Raw genomic sequence first — 20357 nt, forward strand, 5'->3', positions numbered from 1 at the left:
ACCTCTCACTATCTGGATGATGACTCTGAGGAGGACACAGTCACAAGTGTCACCTCCATAAACCTGTCATGCACAGTGCCTGTGACTCACCAGCCATGCACACAGGGAGAGAAGAGTTCATTAGGCAGCAAAAGTAAAATGCTGTTAGAAAAACAAAAAACCCCAATGGTTTTATATCAAACTTTTCAGGAAGCAGAGTTGCTGTCCCAGGTCACAAAGCAGCCACAATTAACTGACTTGTGTGAGTACTACCAAACAGCACCATGAGCAGCCACTCCATCTATCCTCACATAACAAATTTTACCTCTGTGAGTATCTAGCAAATCACGACCAACCAAGGTGTTTGCCCATATTGAAGCCAAAAGGGCAGCAGGATTCTCATGCTGACATTATTAATATATATATAATTAATATACACTAAAAATCTCTGCACCTACATTTAAATATAGAAACTATAAATAAATAAAACACATACACATGTGTAATTCTATACAGCCACACATACCACGCACCAGCCCAGCTAAAACACAAGCAACTCTTTCTTTTCTACAATCACAAGATCAATAAACAGCTTTGCACAGCTTGGTACAGGGTGCAGCTCGTCCACTACCAAAATCTGCTGCTCCTGTGCCTAACACCAGGCTGCATGTTCTCCATGAGGGAATATGTAAAAAGACAAAAAGTAAGGTTAATGCTAAGAATAACATGCTGAGGAAGCTGATAAATTCAAAATGGGAGGCCAGACCAATAACCCCACGAACTGTAGCAACTGTACTCTGTTTTTTAGCAACCAGATCCAAGCTTGGCCTGGGAAAGGTCAGTCAGTGCATGCAAGGACAGACAGAAAATAAGTGTCACTGCACTTGTGCATATCTTTGGTCAAATAAAGTGGGAAAAAAAATGTCCCTGCCTTGGTCCTTCAGACGTCAGAAGATAATTTTTAACTGAAGCAGAACATGCACAACAGAGATACAAGGCATCCAACCCTATGGCTATACTATAGCCATGAGCCAGCTAAAAATTGTTAAAGCAGTTTTGCTGGAAGGCAGAGAGATTTACAAGGCTCTTTGGAGACCACTTTTTTGGAAATATGAAGGTCACAGCTTGGTGTATTCAGTGACAGATTGAAGTGACCAGTGAAATTGCTGAACATCCAGTTGAAGATACAATTAAACTATTCCCAGAACTTTGCCCAAATCAGGGTCGGCAAGACAACAATAACAGACATGAACAGAACATACAGGAACGAAGGAAACCAGGCAGCACAACCAGGCAGCACAGGACACCTTTAGGCTGTGGGACTGGCAGGCTGTGCCTTTGGCTGAAGAAAAGCCATGCTGGATTGGCAGCAAGCCACAACCTACTGCAGGATGTACTGCAGAGGGGAGAGGGGGTGATGCACGTCTCCCCACGGGGATTTGGTGCCACCAGCTTGGCACAAGCCCTGCAGAATGAGTATTCCTTCCCAGGCCCACCAGAAGGAGTTACAGCTGCCTGAGTGACCACCAGCACAGCCAGAAATGGGACAACAGCTATGTAGGGCTGGTGTTTTCCCACAGCTGGCAATCTCTGAACACAGGCAGTGTCACTGGAATGCTACTAAAAATCAGGGTGGGTGAGGAAGAGAAATTCAGCAAAAGAGCTTGCCCACTCAGGGAATTTATTACTTTTAATTAGGCATTACTCTTCCCCTCCACCTCTTATGCAGAAAGGGAGATTCTCCAAATAGCCCAGTGACACTAGAGAGAAATGGGAGCTCCAACAAATGTGGAGAGGTGGGGAGCTCTACCAACAAAGCAGGATCTAGTGTGACCCATTCCATACAGACAGGATGTGCACACATTGGGAACCAGGATGGACAGCACAGGCTGCAGTCACAGCCACAGGCAAGGAGAGGAGTCATACAGGAGCTTCATCTTAGACAGAAGTTTACACTTTACTCAGCTTTTCCTATTTGTTTCAATTTGGCTAAAAAGCAAAATAACAACAAAAAAACTACAACAAAACAAACAACACAACAAAAACTCACAAGGATCAAATTATTCAAGGATTTCCAGAATCTTCCAGATCCCAAACCACCACAGCTCATTTAGGCCACTCCCATCCAGGTACATAGCACACTGGAAATTAAATTTATTTAATAGTCAGCAAATTTTGGGGGAGGGTGAGTGGGTGTGTGAGAGACAGAAGATAACATAGACACCAAAGGCTAAACTTGAAAGGTTTGATCTCTCTCAGGGCAGGGTCTGAGTCCCTCTCAGTCCTTCCAGAGAAGTGCCAGCAACGTGCTTGGGACTTCAACACAACTCCAAGCTCACCCTTGAAAAGAGATCACTCTCTGAAAGCAGATTTTCTCTCATTTAATTGAAGCAATTATATTTATCAGGTATCATAATATTTACCAACTAAATCAGGATTTCTCTGACTTTTCTCAGCCCTCTCCAAATACCAGCTGCATACCTCTCACCTGAGTAAATGCAGAGAGCCCTTTACAAGAGGACTTCAGGCCAAAGGAGAAAACTTTATTGTAAACTCCAACCCACCACTACAGCACAGCTCTGCTCACTGTAAATTCTTCCACACCAGAATTCAAACGCAAATTCAAGGAGCCAGATGTACAGCTAACATTATGAAACACTGATGGTGGGATAAGAGTGCTCCATAACACAGGCACCAGCATTCCCCTAAATTCCCCACTCATCCCAATTAATATAATGAATTGTTCAGAAAATCAGGACTTCCATTCCTCAAAATTCACAAATTCCCTAGAAAATAATTTTTAAGAAATCACATACTTACATATTTTGTCAAGCCATGGCACAACAGCTCCCGGGGCTCACAGACAATTACAGAGCAGGATTCAGAACAACCTGACCTTCCTCTCACCCAAACCTGCCCAGAACAGCTGGCTCTCTGCAAGTCATTTTGAAGCACAAGTATTTCCACCTGGACTTAATCAGGCTCATTAAAAGAACTGAGAACAAATTAATTCAATGAGATTGGGTTCTGCTGGAACATCTTAGTTCCTGGGAATTGTCCATTTCATAAAATGATGGACCATTTGCATCAAAAAAGCTAACTATACTAAGAAGTTGTGGGATAGTGAATGCTTTCATTATTTTTTTCTTTTCTGTTGGTTGCAATATGAGAGGAAGGGGAAGTTGCATACAACAGTATTTACAACTTTTTTTTTCAACTTTTCTTCTTGCAGCCAAGGAAACGCACTGTGGTTTCTAACTCACAAGATGCTGTCCTTTACTTCTGTAATGCTGGCAAAATTATTACATATTTTCCTATGTTATTGTAATCCTAACTGGCTGATTTTCACCCTCCCTCTTTTTCCTTTTCTACAACTAGTTCTGGAATTACAGAAAGTGCATTTCCTGTAATTTCAAGAAAACTTTTCCAATGCAGCTAATGGTTGCTTTTCCATCCGGATAACACTACCCACTTAATCTCCTTGGATTCCACACAGCTTTAACAATTGCTCCTTCCAGTGAGCTTTCAGAGTTGAAAGGTGACCACATTCCCTATTACAAAGTGCCTTTGGAAGTGTTCAAGGCCAAGTTGGAGGGAGCTCTGAGCAACCTGGCCTAGTGGAAGGCGTCCCTGTTTACTAATAACAGTTTGCTAATAACTTTTGTGCTATGAATTCTAAACTCCATCTTGAATTTCATTTTAAGATGGAGGTTATTGTAAGAAATATTTTGAGTAAACAGGAGAGGTCATGACTTGGTGTTCCCATTGCCCAAAGCTGTGTTCCACTTCCCAGGGAGACAGCTTTTTCAAGCTTCCAGGCTTCTCCTTCCTCGACATCATTTCCCCAGTCTCCCTACCCATGCATGCCCAAATGCTAACAGTAAAACTCAAGCCAAATGTTCAGGTTCAGCTCTAGAAAGCTCAACACAGTTCACTGCATGAGGCTCTGCCTCCCCCTGTGCTGTGGACATCATTTGATAAATCTTGGGATTTCAAGTGCATGCGAAGAAACAACCCCAGAGAACATAATTTAGGCTGTGGTTTCCCAGGCATTTCAAGTCAATATAAAGCTGCCCTGAAGTTGAAAGCAGAGTTCCAAGCCTCACGTAACTCACACGCTCCTGCCCTCGGTCCTGCTTTTGTTCCACAGCCATAAGGCAATGGGATGAGTCCAGATCAGAGCACTAATCTAGCAGAAAACAAATTCCTGTCTTTTTACAGTTAGTGCTCATTTGGATTGGCAAATCACTGCATTCCTCATCTAATCTGACCTTTAGAAAAAGTATTTGTTAACTCTGAATTAATCTCTTAAGATTTACACTATGCTGTTCAGCCCTCTTTACACAGCAGCAGCAGCAGCAGCAGCAGCACTCTGGATGGAATCCTCCCTGCCCATGCTGCTGTGCCACTTCTGCAACAGAGACAAATAACATCCAACACAAGGAACAATTTGCCCTCATCCAGGTACAGGTGCAGGAGAGGCACAAACTAACCCAGGGGTCTTCTGCCCAAGGAGCAGATACCTGGGCATTCCCTTTGGTGGATGCCCACCCTTCCTACCACACTGCTGGGCAGCAGGAAGGCACCAGACCAGCTCATGGACACTCCCAGGGTGGGCAGCTGGAATTTCCAGAGTCCTCTTCTTCTTTCCCCATGCCACTCACCCATGGGAAGAGTAAACCACCACCCAATGCCATCAGCTGGAGTATCACCTCTAAAGAGAAGAGAAAGTCCAATTTCAGATTTGATGGTATTTATGAGATTCAGAACAGTAGCTGTACTCCCCAGCCAGCCAGAGCTCTGTGATCACTGCAGGGGCCAGAGCCATTTGCCATCCCCACCAGCAAAGCTTGAATTTTAAAGCAATGAAAAATTGAGGTGAAAAATGTTCATCCACGGAGGACTCAGAAAGTGTACAGATCTGTGTGGACACAAGAAAGCCTTAGTAATGACAAAAGCCAGTTGTTTGTGCTCCTCTGCAATGAGAGAATGGTTTTCACAATGCCATTCAGCTCCCTATGCATACAGTACAGGGAATCCTTTCCCAACATTTAGGTTGAAGCAGTTGAAGGCTAATCAAGATCTCATAAGTTACCAGGCCTCTTACTGTTATTGAATTTCCTTCCATTTCTTATCTTGAGTAGCTATTACGATTCCAGGTATTCAAGTGAACGTCATTCAGAAAAGATAAGGTAATAATCCATTGATATAGGACCCTCGTATTTAGATTTCAGCATATCCAGCTCCCTGTTTATGTTATTACTCATGGCAGAAAAAAGGGGGGTTAAATTATCCTGTATTTCCTTCTCAGATGGTGTACAGAATAGAAATTACTCAGCAGATGTCATCTATCCCTCTTCAGCAACAGAGAGGAGATTTGTCAAGGTAATTTTCCCTGGTTTCCTCAGGAATGCAAATTTTGCAGGGTTCACCCTGAAATGCCTCCATTAACACATCCATTATAGCCCTTTGAAATGAGAGATGAAACTACTCATATCTGTTTGACTAACTTTTGAAACAAAAAAATTATTTTTAGAGACAAGGTCCTCTAGACCTTAAGGGGAGAATTTAATTCCTCCACCCTCCTCTCCAATATTAAATTATTAATTTTAATAAAGGAATTAGAACTGTAAACCAATGTTCTTTAGTTCATATGCTACAAAACTTACACAACCTGCTACATGTAAGCCAGCTCATAATAAGTGTTTCCTTTAACATTCAAAACCTCCCAGAAGATGCTGTGCTTTGCCACACAACCATTACTTGATTTCCAGTAAACCAAACAAACTATTCAGGGATTCAGTCACATTAATTAAACTCTGTGTTGAAATGAGCCTTCCCTTAAATGTTGGTATGTGTTCAAATAGGACAAGAAATACTCAAGGTTGATGTGAGTGATTTATAATCACCAATATAAAAAAGCATATCTAACATGGGCACACTAAGAATTTCCCAAAGAACTGTGAGGAAACAATGTTTCTTCGAACAGAACAAAACCCGCACAAGAGGGATAAGTCAACCTAGCAGCTTGGTGGGGAGACACCTTGTCCTCCATCCCGTCATTCCTGTCCCTCTCCAGGATGTGAGGCTCTACCTCCTCCTTCTCCCTTTACCAGCTCTGAAAATCATCAGCTCTTGACTGACCCACTTCAGCTCTGCTCCAGGAGAAAACACCAGTTTTTTTCTGCATGGTTAATAAAATGCATCAACACCCAGGCAAATGTGCTCTGATGAGCACCAGAGCTGGCTGGGGGCGAGGGGACCTTTGGTGGCAGCAGACAGAGCACCCACCCTGGGCCATGTGGTGAGCAGGTGTCAGGATGCTCTCCCAGAACAGCAACAAGAGCTGGCTCAGGGAATGGCTCAGGAAGGGGCAGGGAAGAGCAGAGTGGAGAAACTGCTACACCACCTCGAGTATGTAATTTTCACCCCAACCCTCCACTTACTTCTTTAGCAGATGAGCACTCACAGGTCTGGCTGTGGATATTCCTGCCCCTCTCTGGACTGGTACCAACCAGCTGCACAGTTGGCAGAAGGGAAGAGGTAACTAAACTTCAGATGCAATAAAGTGGGAAGCTCAGGATCTTCACCTTGAAACTCTGAGATCTCAGTTTAAGCTGAAGGGTCAGAAAATTAAGTTTCAATTCCCAGGGTTAATGTGCTGCCAAGGTCTGTAGGCTCAGCAGGCAACACCTGAAATGTCCTATCTTATTAATGGCAGAACACCATTGCCAGAAGCTCCTTCAAGATTCACACTCAAGGCCAGCAAGAAAAGACAGATCATACAATTAAAAATATATAGTGGAAGTCCCTTAGCTTTAATGCTATAGTAGCAAAACAAAAAATAATTCTCCTGCTGCACGGGTCACTGCTGGGAGTGTGTTTTTGCTGGGAGTGTATACCTGGCCCAGGCAAGCTGAGAAAAGCCAAACAAATACAAAAGGCCCCAAAAAGCTGAGAGAATTAGGGAGTAAAAATCAAAACTACTGATTTGATACATTTGAAAATCCCTTATTGATCTAACCAAACCATGTTAAATCAATTCCTATTTCAAAACCAATACCATTACATCCATTTCTACCAAAGACAATTTAAGTATTTGATACAATTTATTTCAGATTATAAACTGACTATAAACATGCAAGCCTCAGTCCTAACCAAAAATTAGTAAAATCCCCATTTTCCAGGTCCTCAAAGTAATTTTAAGTGGCCCAGCTATTATATCACAACTCTGATGGGCAATAGCAGAAACCTTAGAGTTCCTTCTCAACACAAGGCTCTTGAAGAAAAAAACAGTTTCTTTTTTACACAGTATTTATCGATTTATTGTAATGTCTCAGAAAGTTCTGAATGGTCTGACCAGCTATACACACTTTGCTGAATTTTGAAATGAAAGCAAGAGAACATTTGCTTAAGTCAACAACATAAGTCACCAGTTTAAAGGTTAAAACTTGATTGTGTAGCACAAGAAACAGACACTTTATCTTCCCAGTTCAAGGACTCCCGGATTTCTGAACAGCGGGACATCAATGCTGCGACAGGCCAGGCTGCAGCACACTTTGGAGACACTAACAGAAAAGGGTGCAGCACACAGGCCTCAGAGTGTCACTTGGGCACAGAGCAGCTCGGGCCCAGCTGTCCCCACACGCTGGCACGCCAGCAGCCAGCTGGGAGACACTGCTGGGCCATCACCCATCCCATCCTGGCAGCAACTTTTTAACTCACAGAACGCTGGCATTGACACCAGCAGGGTTGTGATTCATGTGGGGCAGCTGCTGTAAAGCTTCCACAGCTCCTCTTCCAGACAGGAGACACCAAAGCCAACCCCAGCACCCTCACCAGGATCCTGTTCAACCAACAGAAAACCACAGGGAAGATGAAAGTGCTGCACCGATGTGAGTACAGCTGTCCTAGATAAGGGAAACATAGAAATAAATAAGGTCCTTATCTACTGTGGCAAGAAAAAGGCAGGCTCAGGGGAAGAGGTGGGTGAGAGAGAAGCAAAAAATGTACCTAGGGAAGAAGAAAATCAGAAATTAAAAGAGGCACACACTCCTAGTTAATGCTTTAGTGTGAAAATCAACTTAAAAATCCCAAAAAGTCGGTTAAGACATCAGCTGAGACAGTGGCCAAACCAACAGGTACTCTCTGTTCCTGCAGAACACTGGCAAGGGCCTGCTCCTTCCAGCCAAAGCATCTGTACCAGGGATGCCTGGGGAAGGACCCATCAGAGCTCAGTGCCACTGTACAGACAGTGACAAAAAGAAGTTTCACCAGAAATTGGTCTGGCAATCAAAGGGAGCAATTCTGAGCCAAAATGTCAGACTGGATCCATTAAAAAAAAGTTGATTGCTGTAGCTGGGCTGTGTTGTCATACATTGCTTACGTTTGTTTTAATTTTAAACTAAGTGTCAGTCCAAGGTTTGTTACACAAACATATGGCACCGGTATTACATTCTACCTTGTATTTATAGAAAGTGCTGTGGCGGCCCAGGCAGTGCAGAGATGCCATAATGTTAACAACATTTATTATTAGTATGACAAAAGAACAAAAATAAGCCGGTAGAAATCGTGACTTAAAAGTTTTAAGGGACTGATTGGAATAGGGTGCCAAACTGTGGAGATATTAGCCAAAATTCTTCCAGTATTAATACTCACACAGTCCCCAGGCTGCCAAGTATTTAGTTATATAAATACACCCTCGAAAAGGTAATTTGTTTAAAACCCAAGCCCTGAAAACTGATTAGCACATTTAATGCTAGCCCGATTAACACAGATATGCCCTCAGCTGGGTGATGGGAGCATTGAGGCAGAAGTCCGCATTCCTGCGAGTGAAGAGGAACAAAGCTTTTGGGACAAAGGGTAAACCTTAATTATGCCTTTTTATTACCCAAACTGCCATTTCCTCCTTACCCCAAACAAGCCACGAAGGCTAATGGCACATTCACATAGCCCATGAGCGATGTGATTGATAAATGCCATTACTAGATTTTTCCACTCCAGCTGTTACACTAGAAGCAGCAAAGGTTTGATTCTCCATCCTCTTAAAAATATTTTTAAAAATTAAAAAAAAAAAAAAAGGAAAAGCAGGATTCAGTACACCGCTGACATTCCCGAACCTTCTGGAAGCATTTATTAACTTTGGCCACCGACCAGCGAGGGCTGCAGGAGCAGACTGGAGTGGCAGTGCAAACTGGTTAATCTGTAGCTAGACATATCTGTGATTGGGGGGGCTGTGGTGTTTAGCAAGAAATACTCCTGCCTGGCAGCCAGGGCTTCAGCACTTGGAAGGGTTACTGGGCTTTTTTTTTTTTTTTTCCAAAAAATTTTATTGGGAGAACTACAAAACATTTACAGTACAAAGTTTACAGTCTCACATAATTTGTAGTGAACTGACTCCCGAAAAATATATTACAACTCAAGTTGACTTATCCTTTAGTTACATTCAAAACATACTTCTGTTAAAGTAGTCCAAAAGAGTACATAGTGCTCAATCTGTACCTATGTACAAACAAAACTAAGCTACTGCTCATTCATCCACCGTCCAGGAAAGTTTTGGAAAACTCCCAACTTTCTACATTAGGAAAAAAAAATTACAGGTTTTGGAATTCAATAAACAAGATATGTTCCTGTATTATATAAAGTTTCAGATCCAAAGATGGCCTCTGTTCTTATAAAATAGAGTGGCGAAATTTTGCTGTACTTAAAACCCATCCCTACATTCAAATTATCTCAAGCATTAAGAAAAATACTTATTTGGTTGAGAGACAGTTAAGGCAAGCATGGACCCTCAAGAAGGCACTGTGAGACATAATACTGGGACCCCCAATTATTGCTACATACTTTGAGACTATCACAGTGTGATTGGTGGAGTTAGGCAACAAAAATACTTTTTGGTTATTTTAAACAAGTCTGAATTAGATTTGCCACTTTGAAGTCTGATTGTTAAGTCAGTCTTTTTTTCTGATTTTTTTCTTTTTTTTTTCTCTCGTTTTTCAACTCGGACGGGCTACAACCATTTACATTCTAAAAAAACCCATAGAAATTCCGCAAACTACTTCCACAGCATCGAGACCGATTTCTATAAAGAAACCATGCAATCTTTCAGATTTACGTAAACAAAGAAAGAAATTAATGAAATAAATATTACATACAATCTCTTAAATTAAGAATTTTACTCATTTACAATAAAATAACCAAGTGAAGTTACAAAAAGGCATATATTACTGTGAAAAGAACACACTCCACATTTTGCCGATTAATAATGAAAATCATAATTTAAACATAATAAAAGAATATATATCTATTGCTTTTCATCATACCCGATAAATACAGTATGAACAAATTACCAATGTATACTTTTCACAAGATAATAAATAAGTTAAATAGTTTCATATTGAGTTGTGTGCAGTGACTCACTCATGCAATCAACTCAAACAGCTAAAAAAATTTTTAAAAAATCAGCAGTTATTCTCCAACAATTACAAACTAAACTCAGTTGAGTGCTTCCAAATAAAGCAACAACAAAAAAATTGTTCTAAGCCAAACATCCACTAAGTGGTGGCAATGGAACCAATATTAAACTTTGGAATGAAGGTTTTAGCATTTGTTATAATAATAATATATAGATATATAAAAAAGAAGGTTGTTATCAAGGCATATTCTTGGCAGGATGTTGGATTTTTCTTTTTTTTTTTTCCTAAAAAGAAGCTTATAGGTTTAGTATGTTCTGTGTTTTTATTTGAACTGGATTGAAAGACAAACTAGTTTGTAACTTTTTTCTGTGTGTCTGCAGGATTGGAGGAGCTGGGCATGCGGACCGGCGCTCCCCGGATTGTTTGTTGCTTTCTGGTGCTGTCTTTTCTAATGCTGTTTTGTTTTTTTTTCGAACACAGATGGAATGGCTGCTGCTGGTGCGTATCATAACTTGTCTCCGAAGAACAACAACAAAAAAACCCCGAAACAAAAATCCCCTTCTTCCAAGGTCTCTCTATAAAAATAGGTTTGTTCAGTTCGTGTCACTTGCCCTTTTACAAAATGCTTTGTTTCTCGTTTTGTTCAGCTCTCGGTGTACAGATAGATAGATAGATATATAAAAAAAACCCAGAACTAGAGAGGAAGGAGAGGTTTCGCTTTCTTCGCTCTTAGGTAACTTACTTGCAGGGCCGCCCGGGGCCCCCGGCCGCTGCCCCGCGCTGCCTCAGTCGTCGGAGATGGAGAGGCGGCTGAAGATGGGCAGGCGGCGGCCCGAGTCCAGGCTGGGCGACTCGGAGCCGCTGAGGGAGCCGGAGCTCAGGGAGCCGCTCAGGTAACTCTCCCGGTCGGAGAGCGAGTCCGGCGGGCTGGGAGGCGCGTCGAAGACGGGCGACTCGGAGAGGCGGCGGAGGGGCTGGAAGCTGAAGGGCGGCGAGGCGGGGGGCGGCGGGCAGGCCCCGCCGGGCGGCGGCTGCTGCTGGCAGCGGTAATAGGCGGCGGCCGCGGCGGCCGCGGCGGCGGCGGCGGCGAAGTTCTGGGTGTGGAGGGCGAGGGGGGCGATGAGGCTGCCCAGCTCCTGCCCCGAGAAGGCGAAAGCGTTGTTGGCGCAGGGCGGCGAGAGCAGCTCCTCGCAGTAGGAGGCGGAGGCGGGCGGCGGCGGCGTGCGCGAACCGCCGGGGCTCTCCAGCAGGGCGGCGTCCAGGCGGGTGCCGGGCGGCGGCGGCGGCGGGGCGGCGCCGTGGGGGTGCGGGGGGTGATGGTGGTGGTGGTGGTGGGCGGAGAAGCCGGAGAAGCTCAGGCTGTGGTGCAGCTTGGGCCGCTCGCCGCCGCCGCCGCGCGGGTGCCCGAAGCCGCCGCCGCCGCCCAGCGGGTGGTCGCGGGGGGCGAAGGCGCGCAGGTCGCCGGTGCTGCCGGCGGGGTGCGGGGACGCGTGGTGCGGGGGGTGGTGGTGCGGCCCGGCCGCGGCGGCGGGCGGGGGGGCGGCCGTGCCCCCGCCGGGCGCCGGGCGGCGCTCGTCGGCGTTGTGGATGAAGTGGCAGCGCGGGCCGTAGGGGCAGAAACCGATGGTGTGGAAGGTGCGGCAGAGCTCGGTCTTGTACTTGGGGTGGCGGGTGAGGCTGCGCAGCTCGTGGAAGCCGTGGGCGAACTGGCACTTCTCGCCGTACTTGCAGGCGCCGCTCTCCTCGAAGGGGCGGCACAGCTCCGTCTTGTAGCGCGTCGAGTTGATGGGAGCCCCGCCGCCGCCGCCGGAGCCGCCCCCCTTGCCGGCCGCCTGCTGCTGCTGCTGAAGCTGCTGCATGAGGTGCTGGCTACGCTCACCGTTCTCGCTGAAGGAGCGGTCCCGGAACTTGTTCTCCTTGTTGAGCAGGGCCGTGGGGCTGCTGCTGCCGCCGCCTCCGCCGGAGCCCGTCTCCTTCAGATTGCCGAACGAGGAGGAGGAGGAGGACGACGACGAGGAGGAGGATGTGGAAGAAGAGCTGGAGCCGGTAGGGCTGGGGAACTTGGAGCCGCCGGCCAGCGCCGTCAGGTTGCTGGTCGAGTGCCGCCGCAGGAAGCCCGGCGCGAAGCTGGAGCTGGGAGGGGTCACCGGGGTCCCCACGGCTTTCTTGTCCAGCATGCTGCTGAGGTTGGTCAGCGACTTCTCCGTCTGCCGGGGCGGGGAGAGGGGAGGGGGAGACAGCGGGAGAGAGAGAGGGTGTTGCGGGTGACCGCCTGCCCACGACCACGGCTCCCCACGCAGCACCGCCGGGCGCGCCGCGGGTATCGGGGCGGGGGTCGCGCCGCCCGAGCGCCCCGCTAAGCGGGTCTGCCGCCAGCGCCGGCGGGGCAGGGCAGCGCCGGGGAGAAGCTCCCGCGCCGGCTCTGCTGCATCTGCAACTTTTTTCAAAAGTTCCTCCCGGCAGCGCAACACGCGGGCAGGGGCTGCAGGGCGGCCCGGTTCCCCCGCGGCTGCAGGACCAGCCCGCCCCGAACACGGCCGCCGGGAGACCACCGGGGCGGCATTCCGGGGCTCGCAGCCTTGCGTCAGCCGCTGTCCCCGGTCGGCTGTCAGTGCGCGACCCGCCCGCAGAGCCCGGCCCGGCGGGGGCCTCCCGCCCCGCCGCGCCGCCCCGGCCCCGCCAGCCCGGAGCGCCGCCTTGCACATCGCACCAGCGGCAGCCCGCATCCCGCCCGGGCAAACGCGCTCTCCCCTACCTTGCACAAGAAGTCAATGTCGTAGAAGGCAGATAAAAGTGTCGTCGACATTTCTAGATCCTGTAATGGTCGGATATACAGGAAGGACCGAAAGATCCCGCTCTCCTCGGAGGGTTTGGAAAAGCCACGACTAGATAGGAGAGGGCCGTCTGCTTGAGATCCGAAACGGTCCCGACTCCTTCCCGGCGGGACGGCGGGTGCCGGGCCGAGGCGGCGACGGCGGCTGCACAGCAGCGGGCGATCTGCGGGAACTCCGCGGCGCCCCGCGCCGCTCCCATATAAACGCGGCCGCCGACGGTCGCGGGGGCGGTGCCCCGCTCCGCCCGCCCCACCGCCCGCCGGGCCCGCCCCGCCCCAGCCCCGCCGCCGGGGCTGTCCGAGTCTTGCAGAGGGCGCAGGCAGCGGTGGCGGGGCAGGTTGGTTGGCAGTGCCTGTGCCGCAGTTGAGCGCTCGGTACCCCCGAGCGTGGTGCGCCCGCAGAGCGGGCGGGACGATGAGGGGGGAGCGGGGAACCAGCCGAGGCAGAGCTCACGGCGCCCTACGGGCTCGGCCCCTGTGGAGCGCCCCTCTTCGCACCAAAGACGCGACGCTCCCACGTTGCCACGGCCCCGGCCGGGGTGCCGGGAGCTGCCCGCGCACGGCGACCGCGTCCCCGGGCGGGTGGTGGCTGCCGCCGAGCGGAGGACGCGCGGGGCCGAGGAAAAGGCGCGGAAGCGCCGGGGACACTTCTCCCGCCCCGCCGAAAATAAACTTTTGCCATGTAATTGCTTGAAACAAAGGTCGGGACAGGCGCTGCCCCAGTGCGGCCGGCGGGACAGGGCCGGGCACGGGCTGCGCGCCCCGCCGCTCTTCCCCTCTTCCCAGGGAGGTCGGTTTGGTGCTTACTGTTTTTCTTTCTGTTTGGAGTTCGGGAGAGGTTGGCGGGCAGGCGAGGTGGCGTTAACTCCGCACCGGCCTGGCTGATAATCGACCCCCACCTAACCCTGTCGCATCTCCCTCCCGCGCCCCCCACCCCTCCCACGTCCACCCCCTTCCCTCTTCATTCCCGCCAGGGTCCTGTGACCTGCCGAGTGTCCCCGCCGCCGCCCCAGGTGCCCCCCGCCGGATGCCCCCCGCCGCCGGGGCGCGGGCGAAGGCAGCGGCCGGTCCCCGCGGCGGGGCTCTCTCCCGGGACGGAGCCGGCCGCCGGCCAAGGCGGGCCGGGAGCCGCCGCGCAAAACACCCCCGCCCCCCCAGCGCCGATAAGGCCGCGCAAACACGACGTGGGAACGGCGGCGGCTCCTCTGCACCCCCGTCCCCTCCCGCGTTTGTTCGGCTCCGGGACAAATGGGAAGGAGAAGAGAGATGGACGGACGTGTAAAGTTTTATGGCTGCTAAAGCCAGCAGAGGCGTTTGATCCTCTTTAGCTTCCGAGCCGGGATGGCAGGCCCGCGAAATCCAAGGGAGCAAACCCGACCACGTCAGCAGGAGCGCGGCGCTGTGAAAACACATTTGCAAAGGAAAGCAAGCTCGGGCTGGGGGCGGGGGGTGTCAGCAGAGCCCCTCGCGGCGGCTTTGGCACTCGCCCTGCCGCCCGGCGGCTCACGCGGCCCTTCGCTTCCTCCCCTCCACCTCCACCTCCCACGCCGCCGCGGGAGGGAGGCTGCAGGCGGGATCCTGCCCGGACCCTGCCACCGCCCGCCAGCCGTCACCCGCGGCCGGACAAGCCCGGCGACGGGGATCGAAAATCCCCCGGGAAAGACGAGGAGCCGGGCGGCGGAAAGCACCGATCTCGCTCCCCCGCCATGTCCCGGCAGCTCGCTGGGCCCCGCTCCCGGCCCGGCTCGGCTGCTGGCCCCGCTCCCGGCCCGGCCCGGCTGCTGGCCGCGCGGCTGGCGGGGGCATGGCGCCCCCTAGCGGCAGCCGGCCCGCGCAGCGCTGCCGGGACACATCCACCCCACGTTCCCGCTCCTTCCCCTCCTCCCGCCCTGCCGGGGGGCGACAGCTCCCGGCCCGGCGACAGGCACCGCCCCGCACACGGGGAGCCGCCGGAGCGCGGGGCTGCAGCCGTAACGTGCGTGGTTTCCTATAACCTACTCCGGGGCCGGTCGGAGTCGCCTCCGCACTGACCCGAGTTCAAACTCTTCCTCCTCCCACATAACTCTGCGATGGAAACACCATCTCGGAGCTGCTCCTGCCCGCCAGCCAACCGAGGGAACAGTTTACCGTGACAGTCTTGCACGGATCAATGTGTCAACGCCATTGGGAGGAATACTTTGATAAACTGACTTTGATCAAACACACGGCCGATAAGTGCTCTGGCATCAGGTTTTGCTAACCCTCTCTTGCAATCGCTGCTCAGGGTTTAAAGGTTCTTCACTGAGTAGTTACACAGTAACCCATCATCAGCACCGTGTGGTGAAATGTATGTGCACTGATATAATTCCTATTTGCTCTCTTGCAAACGCAAGCGGGATGACAGAGGTTCCAGTTGCATCTTAAAACCACAATAAGGAAGACCGAGTTTTCGAGCTGTTTTGTAACTGATTAACCAAGTCCTCAAGGCTTCACCAAGTTTTACAGTCACTGTGTCTATTACTATGCTGTCACCTGTCTGCATTTATCAATTTGCCAGTATCAAGTATATATGCATATAAGTTTTAAATTCTACCCAATTAAAAAGAAAAAAAAGCCAATGTTACTAGATAGGCTTATGCTATCTACGGACATAAGCAAGGTCTCAGAACTTTACAGTGATTTTGTTACATACAGTGTTCTTTTTGTCTCCTACTACAGAAGCTGTTGCTACACCAGTTTAAAATGATGGAATGATGTGGCAAAATCAGCAGCTGTTAATTAATTGTACAGGTCTTGACTATTTTTAAAGAGTGGCTTCCAGACATAATCTGGCCTATTCTTACCCCAGGAGCTCAAACCAGATGCAAACAAATTAATTTTTAGCCTAACTCGCAGCATGGCTCATTAAGTTGGATAACGGGCATTCTGTGAAACATCATTTCAGATTCCAGCGTTTCTCTTCTGCCTGTTGAAGCTTCAAGGTCCATCGTAAATTACATCTTATATACATAACCCTGAATCCTGGAAACTTAAGAGCAAGTATTAAACTTTTATTCCTAAACTCCGTTTGTCGGGGCTTTTTTGTGCAGTGCTCAGATATCCACTAGCCCCAACACGGCAGCTCAGCTCTATTTACAGCAGAGTCTGTTTAAGCTCGAGAGCAGCGTTTGGCTATCGGGCACCGCAGCACCCAGCCTGAGGCTAAGCCCTATGCCGGCACCCCGGGAGCTCGATCCCGGCCATCCCGATCCCGGCCATCCCGATCCCGGCCATCCCGATCCCGATCCCGGCCATCCCGATCCCGATCCCGGCCATCCCGATCCCGATCCCGATCCCGGCCATCCCGATCCCGATCCCGATCCCGATCCCGGCCATCCCGATGGCGGGCCGTGCAGGCGGTGCTGCGGCGCCACCTGGCGGCCGTGCGGGCAGCACGCCGAGCTGCTGCGGCGGGCCCGGGCCCGGGGAAGTGCCCAGGCATTGCCGGGGCGTCACCGAGATGTAGGGCTGAACTGCGCTCGGACACCGTCAGGTGAAGAGGATGAAAGCAAGCGGTCGTCCATCGGACATGTTCTTCTTCCAAGGAGCCGGAAATGGCAGCGCGCAGGGGCGCACATCGGTGGTGTGGTGGGTCCAGCCACGCCGCAGCCACAGGTTCAGTCGCAGCCCTTGGCTATAGGAAAGTAACAACCTTTCCTCATCAGCATTTATTTTTGATGTCTCATTTTCATATTGAAATCCAACTCCAGTTTGCAGGGGAAAAAAAAAATCAACGCAGAACACGCATTTTTGTGCTTCACACACAGCAAGACCCTGGAGCACTCAGAATAGTCCCTACAGCTGCCGCACAGGGTGAGAGCATCTCCCAAAAGCAGGGCTGCAGCACAGAAACACCTCTGACAGACTTCTGAAGGGCCAAACACTTCTCAGCAGGACCTCACTCTCCAGACCTGCTTGCAGAGCAAGGCGTTTTGAAGTAAAGATGAAACTGTTTCGTTTGCAATGGAACAGTGGAACAGCTGCTTTGTTTTGAACACAGCGGTGTTCATTTTAGAGCCATTTTATGAAAGTAGTTATTTGATTTAAAGGAGAAAAGAGGCATGCAGAAGCCTAACTAATGCTGTTTCCATGTGCAAAGCAAGGTTACTACCAAAGTGAAAATCCTTGTCTTCCTACAGAGGAAAATGCAGTAAAATTTAAAATGTACTCTAAAAATTGCCATAAACAAAGAAGTCACAGTTTGTTTTTCTATTAGAAACACTTAAAGATTTAAGAAAAAGGCATATTAATTTAATAATTAACATGCTACATCTTGAAAAGAGACCAAAAAATAAACTTTTTCTTGGTATTAAGATACAGGAGGTAAAAATGTGGGATAAAACGTAACAGAACTACAGGTGGCCTGCACCTGGATGAATGGAAAATATTAGGTTTAGCTGCGTTGCTTCCTACAGTAGCTGTAATAAACAATGCTCAGCTGGATAAAAATAGCAAATGCATTTAAAAGGAAAAGTCTCCCACCGCACATCCCATTAAAAAAAAACCAAAATAAACAATGGACAATTAATCAATATACAATATGTAGTTGTAGCCTGAATACTGAAGGTACTGCAGGTTGCCTGGAGTCATCACAGCAATTCCTAATTCCTTGAACATTGCTGGAATTCAGTCTCCCTGCCCATCCAGTGTGCAGCTCCCTGAGGATGAACTTTTAGTAATTTACTTTTCCAGATTTTCATTTTTGCAAGTGCCATCAGACTTCAGCAGATTTAATAGTTTAAGACAGACCGATACTCTCTCCTTTTGAATAGCCAATCTTGTGAATTCTGGAGTTCTGGAAAATTCTGGAGCCACAGGTAGAGCTGCAAGAAGGTGTTCAATGAGCTGGGCTTGGTCCAGTGCTGTTCTTGATAGTCGACTAAGCTCCCCGTGATCTGGTAAGGTGAGGTGAGTCACTGATATCAGATGTAAAAGGTGCTTACTAAGTTGTCTAACATGAGTCAACTTCTCTGCCCAAAAATTCACTTCCCCTTTATCAAACAGGGAATCATCTTCTTCCTTAGTAAAACAAAAATGAACAGTGATTAGAAAATGACTTGTGGTTTGATAACAATGATAAAATCATAAAAGATATGAAAAGTAGTACAGAAACAATGGCAATAGAGACTGTCATAGAACAGCTTTTTATATTAAAAAAAGGGTAAAAATTCATATGCATTTTTTTAAAGGTTTCAGAAAACACAACAGAAAAGGTTCCTACTTTGCCAAAGAAATTTTACCTTCAAAAATCAGGCAGTTATGGCACAAGCCTTGGGAAATAGTGGAAGTAAATGGTAGCCCTAATCCTTAACATGTGCTTGCCTTCCCCTATGAAACAGTCTTATATTTCACAAAGGCCTCTGTAAGCATTATGGTAATTTGCTATATCATGGAGCTTTCTGACTGGATTAAATGAAAAAAGGAAAACTACATCGGTCAGTAAAACATCAGAAATGCATACCTAAACCACAGGCTTAAGAAAAGATTCATGGGTTATATTAATTGTCAACAAACTTCTCAAAGATGTAGCTGCTCCTGCTCCTTCCGGTTTACTTTCCAGCATTATTTTGATTTTTACAGTCTTTTCAAGACAAAAAGAACACAGTGTATTATACAGTAATAGGTTTTACAGAACCAGTGTGGCAAAGTTCATCTTTACAGAAATAATCCTTCTGAAGTCAGTGACTGATGTAAGCAGGGCTGTTTCATGTGTTGTGCAGAACCAGTCATATGGAAAATGGCATGAAGTTACCAAATATTTAAATTCCATCTCTGGGAAAGCCAGCATTGGGAGAATGCTGTTCTTGAATGCCCAGATGTGCCTGGCACCCTCAGCAGCAGTTTAAATTCAAGGGAAGCCATCATCTGCAATACTACTGAATGTAATTACATTACAGCCTCAAAATGTTTCAGTCAACGATGCCTTATGAAGTAACTCTTGATTTATTTCCATGTTTGCTTATTGATCTCTTTAATTTTATGCTGGTATTACTAGGAAACAGACATAAAACTCTTTTCATTCTAAATAATATCCATGTGAATTTTTTAAAAAGGCTGTAAATCAGTTAGTATTGCAGTAGCAATCATCAGGTTTCATCAGATGAGACATTTCATTCTATTCCTACCACAAGACTGCAGAACCACAGTGCTTCCAACATGCTATAGCAACTGGTTGTTAAAATTACCAGGGCAGAAGGCTCTGAATCTGTTTTCAGGTCGCTGTCTCCCAGCAGCCACTCCAGCAGGATCAGGACACCAGTATGGATCTGCCCCCACCGCTGGAGCAGCTCACACAGTATGCCAAATGCTAAATCCAAGGCCATTGGAGCATTCACTATCCTCAGTGCAAACTCTGTTGAGAGAAAATATGTGTAAGAATATAGAGCAAGGCCACAAACATTTTCAAATAAAATCAGCACAAAAATGATTTCTTGAAAACAGATGCCGAATTTACACAAACACATGCAGAATGATAAATTATACTGCAGATAAATTAGATGAATGTTTACTTCTGTGCCACTTGGGGCCTTCTCTCAATTCCAGAATAATATGTGAAGCAACTGAAAATGCTGATGCTTTATTTTTTATTCTCCTGCCCATGTAGTGACATTTATTAATCTGGGGTTAAATATATAAATATGTCTGTTAGAAACATCTCCAGACAGTCCTGTCACTACGATATGGTGACTATTTTTGCCTAACAACAGCTATGCCTTAGATCTGCTGTAACATTTTCACTGGAACTCAAAACCTACAACACATGATACGTTTTTAAAGGGCTGGGATATAAAATGAATAATTATTTGGTGTGTAATCTCTTTAAATATAATAAGATATACATATATATACACACACACACACACACATGTAAGAGATATCAGGCACGAAGACAGGCTTAGAAACGATGTTTGAGAAGGCAAAGGCAGACACTGTTTACGACACCATCACAGAGCTATATTTATATAGGTTTTGGCGTCATGCCAGAGCTGTACACAAAGCCATCATCCACACTGTATTTCTTCCCTAAACTTCCTCACTGCTCTCATTTGGGCAGATGCTACTTTAACTCTGGGGGTCCTAGGGCTGCCCTCAGTAACAGAGTATATAAAAAT

The 20357-nt window shown here is 48.1% G+C and overlaps 2 protein-coding genes across 4 annotated transcripts in view; both read right to left on the reverse strand.

Moving 5' to 3' along the window:
• Nucleotides 1-8842: 8842 nt before the first annotated feature.
• ZFP36L2 (ZFP36 like 2 zinc finger CCCH-type) lies at nucleotides 8843-13433 on the reverse strand. Its single transcript, XM_085054973.1, has 2 exons — nucleotides 13150-13433; nucleotides 8843-12601 (listed from the first exon to the last, which is right to left on the reverse strand). The coding sequence occupies exons 1-2, from the start codon at nucleotides 13198-13200 to the stop codon at nucleotides 11180-11182; spliced, it is 1473 nt and encodes a 490-aa protein (XP_084911099.1). The 5' UTR covers nucleotides 13201-13433; the 3' UTR covers nucleotides 8843-11179.
• Nucleotides 13434-14496: 1063 nt separating this feature from the next.
• THADA (THADA armadillo repeat containing) overlaps nucleotides 14497-20357 on the reverse strand; it is a 217139-nt gene continuing 211278 nt past the window's right edge. For all 3 annotated transcript variants that reach the window (XM_085054961.1, XM_085054962.1, XM_085054963.1), the window contains 2 exons: nucleotides 19431-19597; nucleotides 14497-18264 (listed from right to left, as the gene is read on the reverse strand). In XM_085054961.1, coding sequence (XP_084911087.1) covers nucleotides 17926-18264; nucleotides 19431-19597 — 506 coding nt within the window. In that variant the 3' untranslated portion in view covers nucleotides 14497-17925. The remainder of the gene's footprint in view (nucleotides 18265-19430; nucleotides 19598-20357) is intronic.

Source organism: Lichenostomus cassidix, chromosome 3 (genome assembly GCF_008360975.1).
Source record: "Lichenostomus cassidix isolate B80296 chromosome 3, HeHo_3.0, whole genome shotgun sequence".
Classification (NCBI taxonomy): Eukaryota; Metazoa; Chordata; class Aves; order Passeriformes; family Meliphagidae; genus Lichenostomus; species Lichenostomus cassidix.

Excerpts from the sequence above, each read along its gene's own strand:
- ZFP36L2 (XM_085054973.1), bottom strand. The coding sequence starts at position 13,200 with ATGTCGACGACACTTTTATCTGCCTTCTACGACATTGACTTCTTGTGC. Across the intron at positions 12,602-13,149 it reads ACATTGACTTCTTGTGCAAG|ACGGAGAAGTCGCTGACCAA; the intron begins GTAGGGGAGAGC and ends CCGCCCCGGCAG.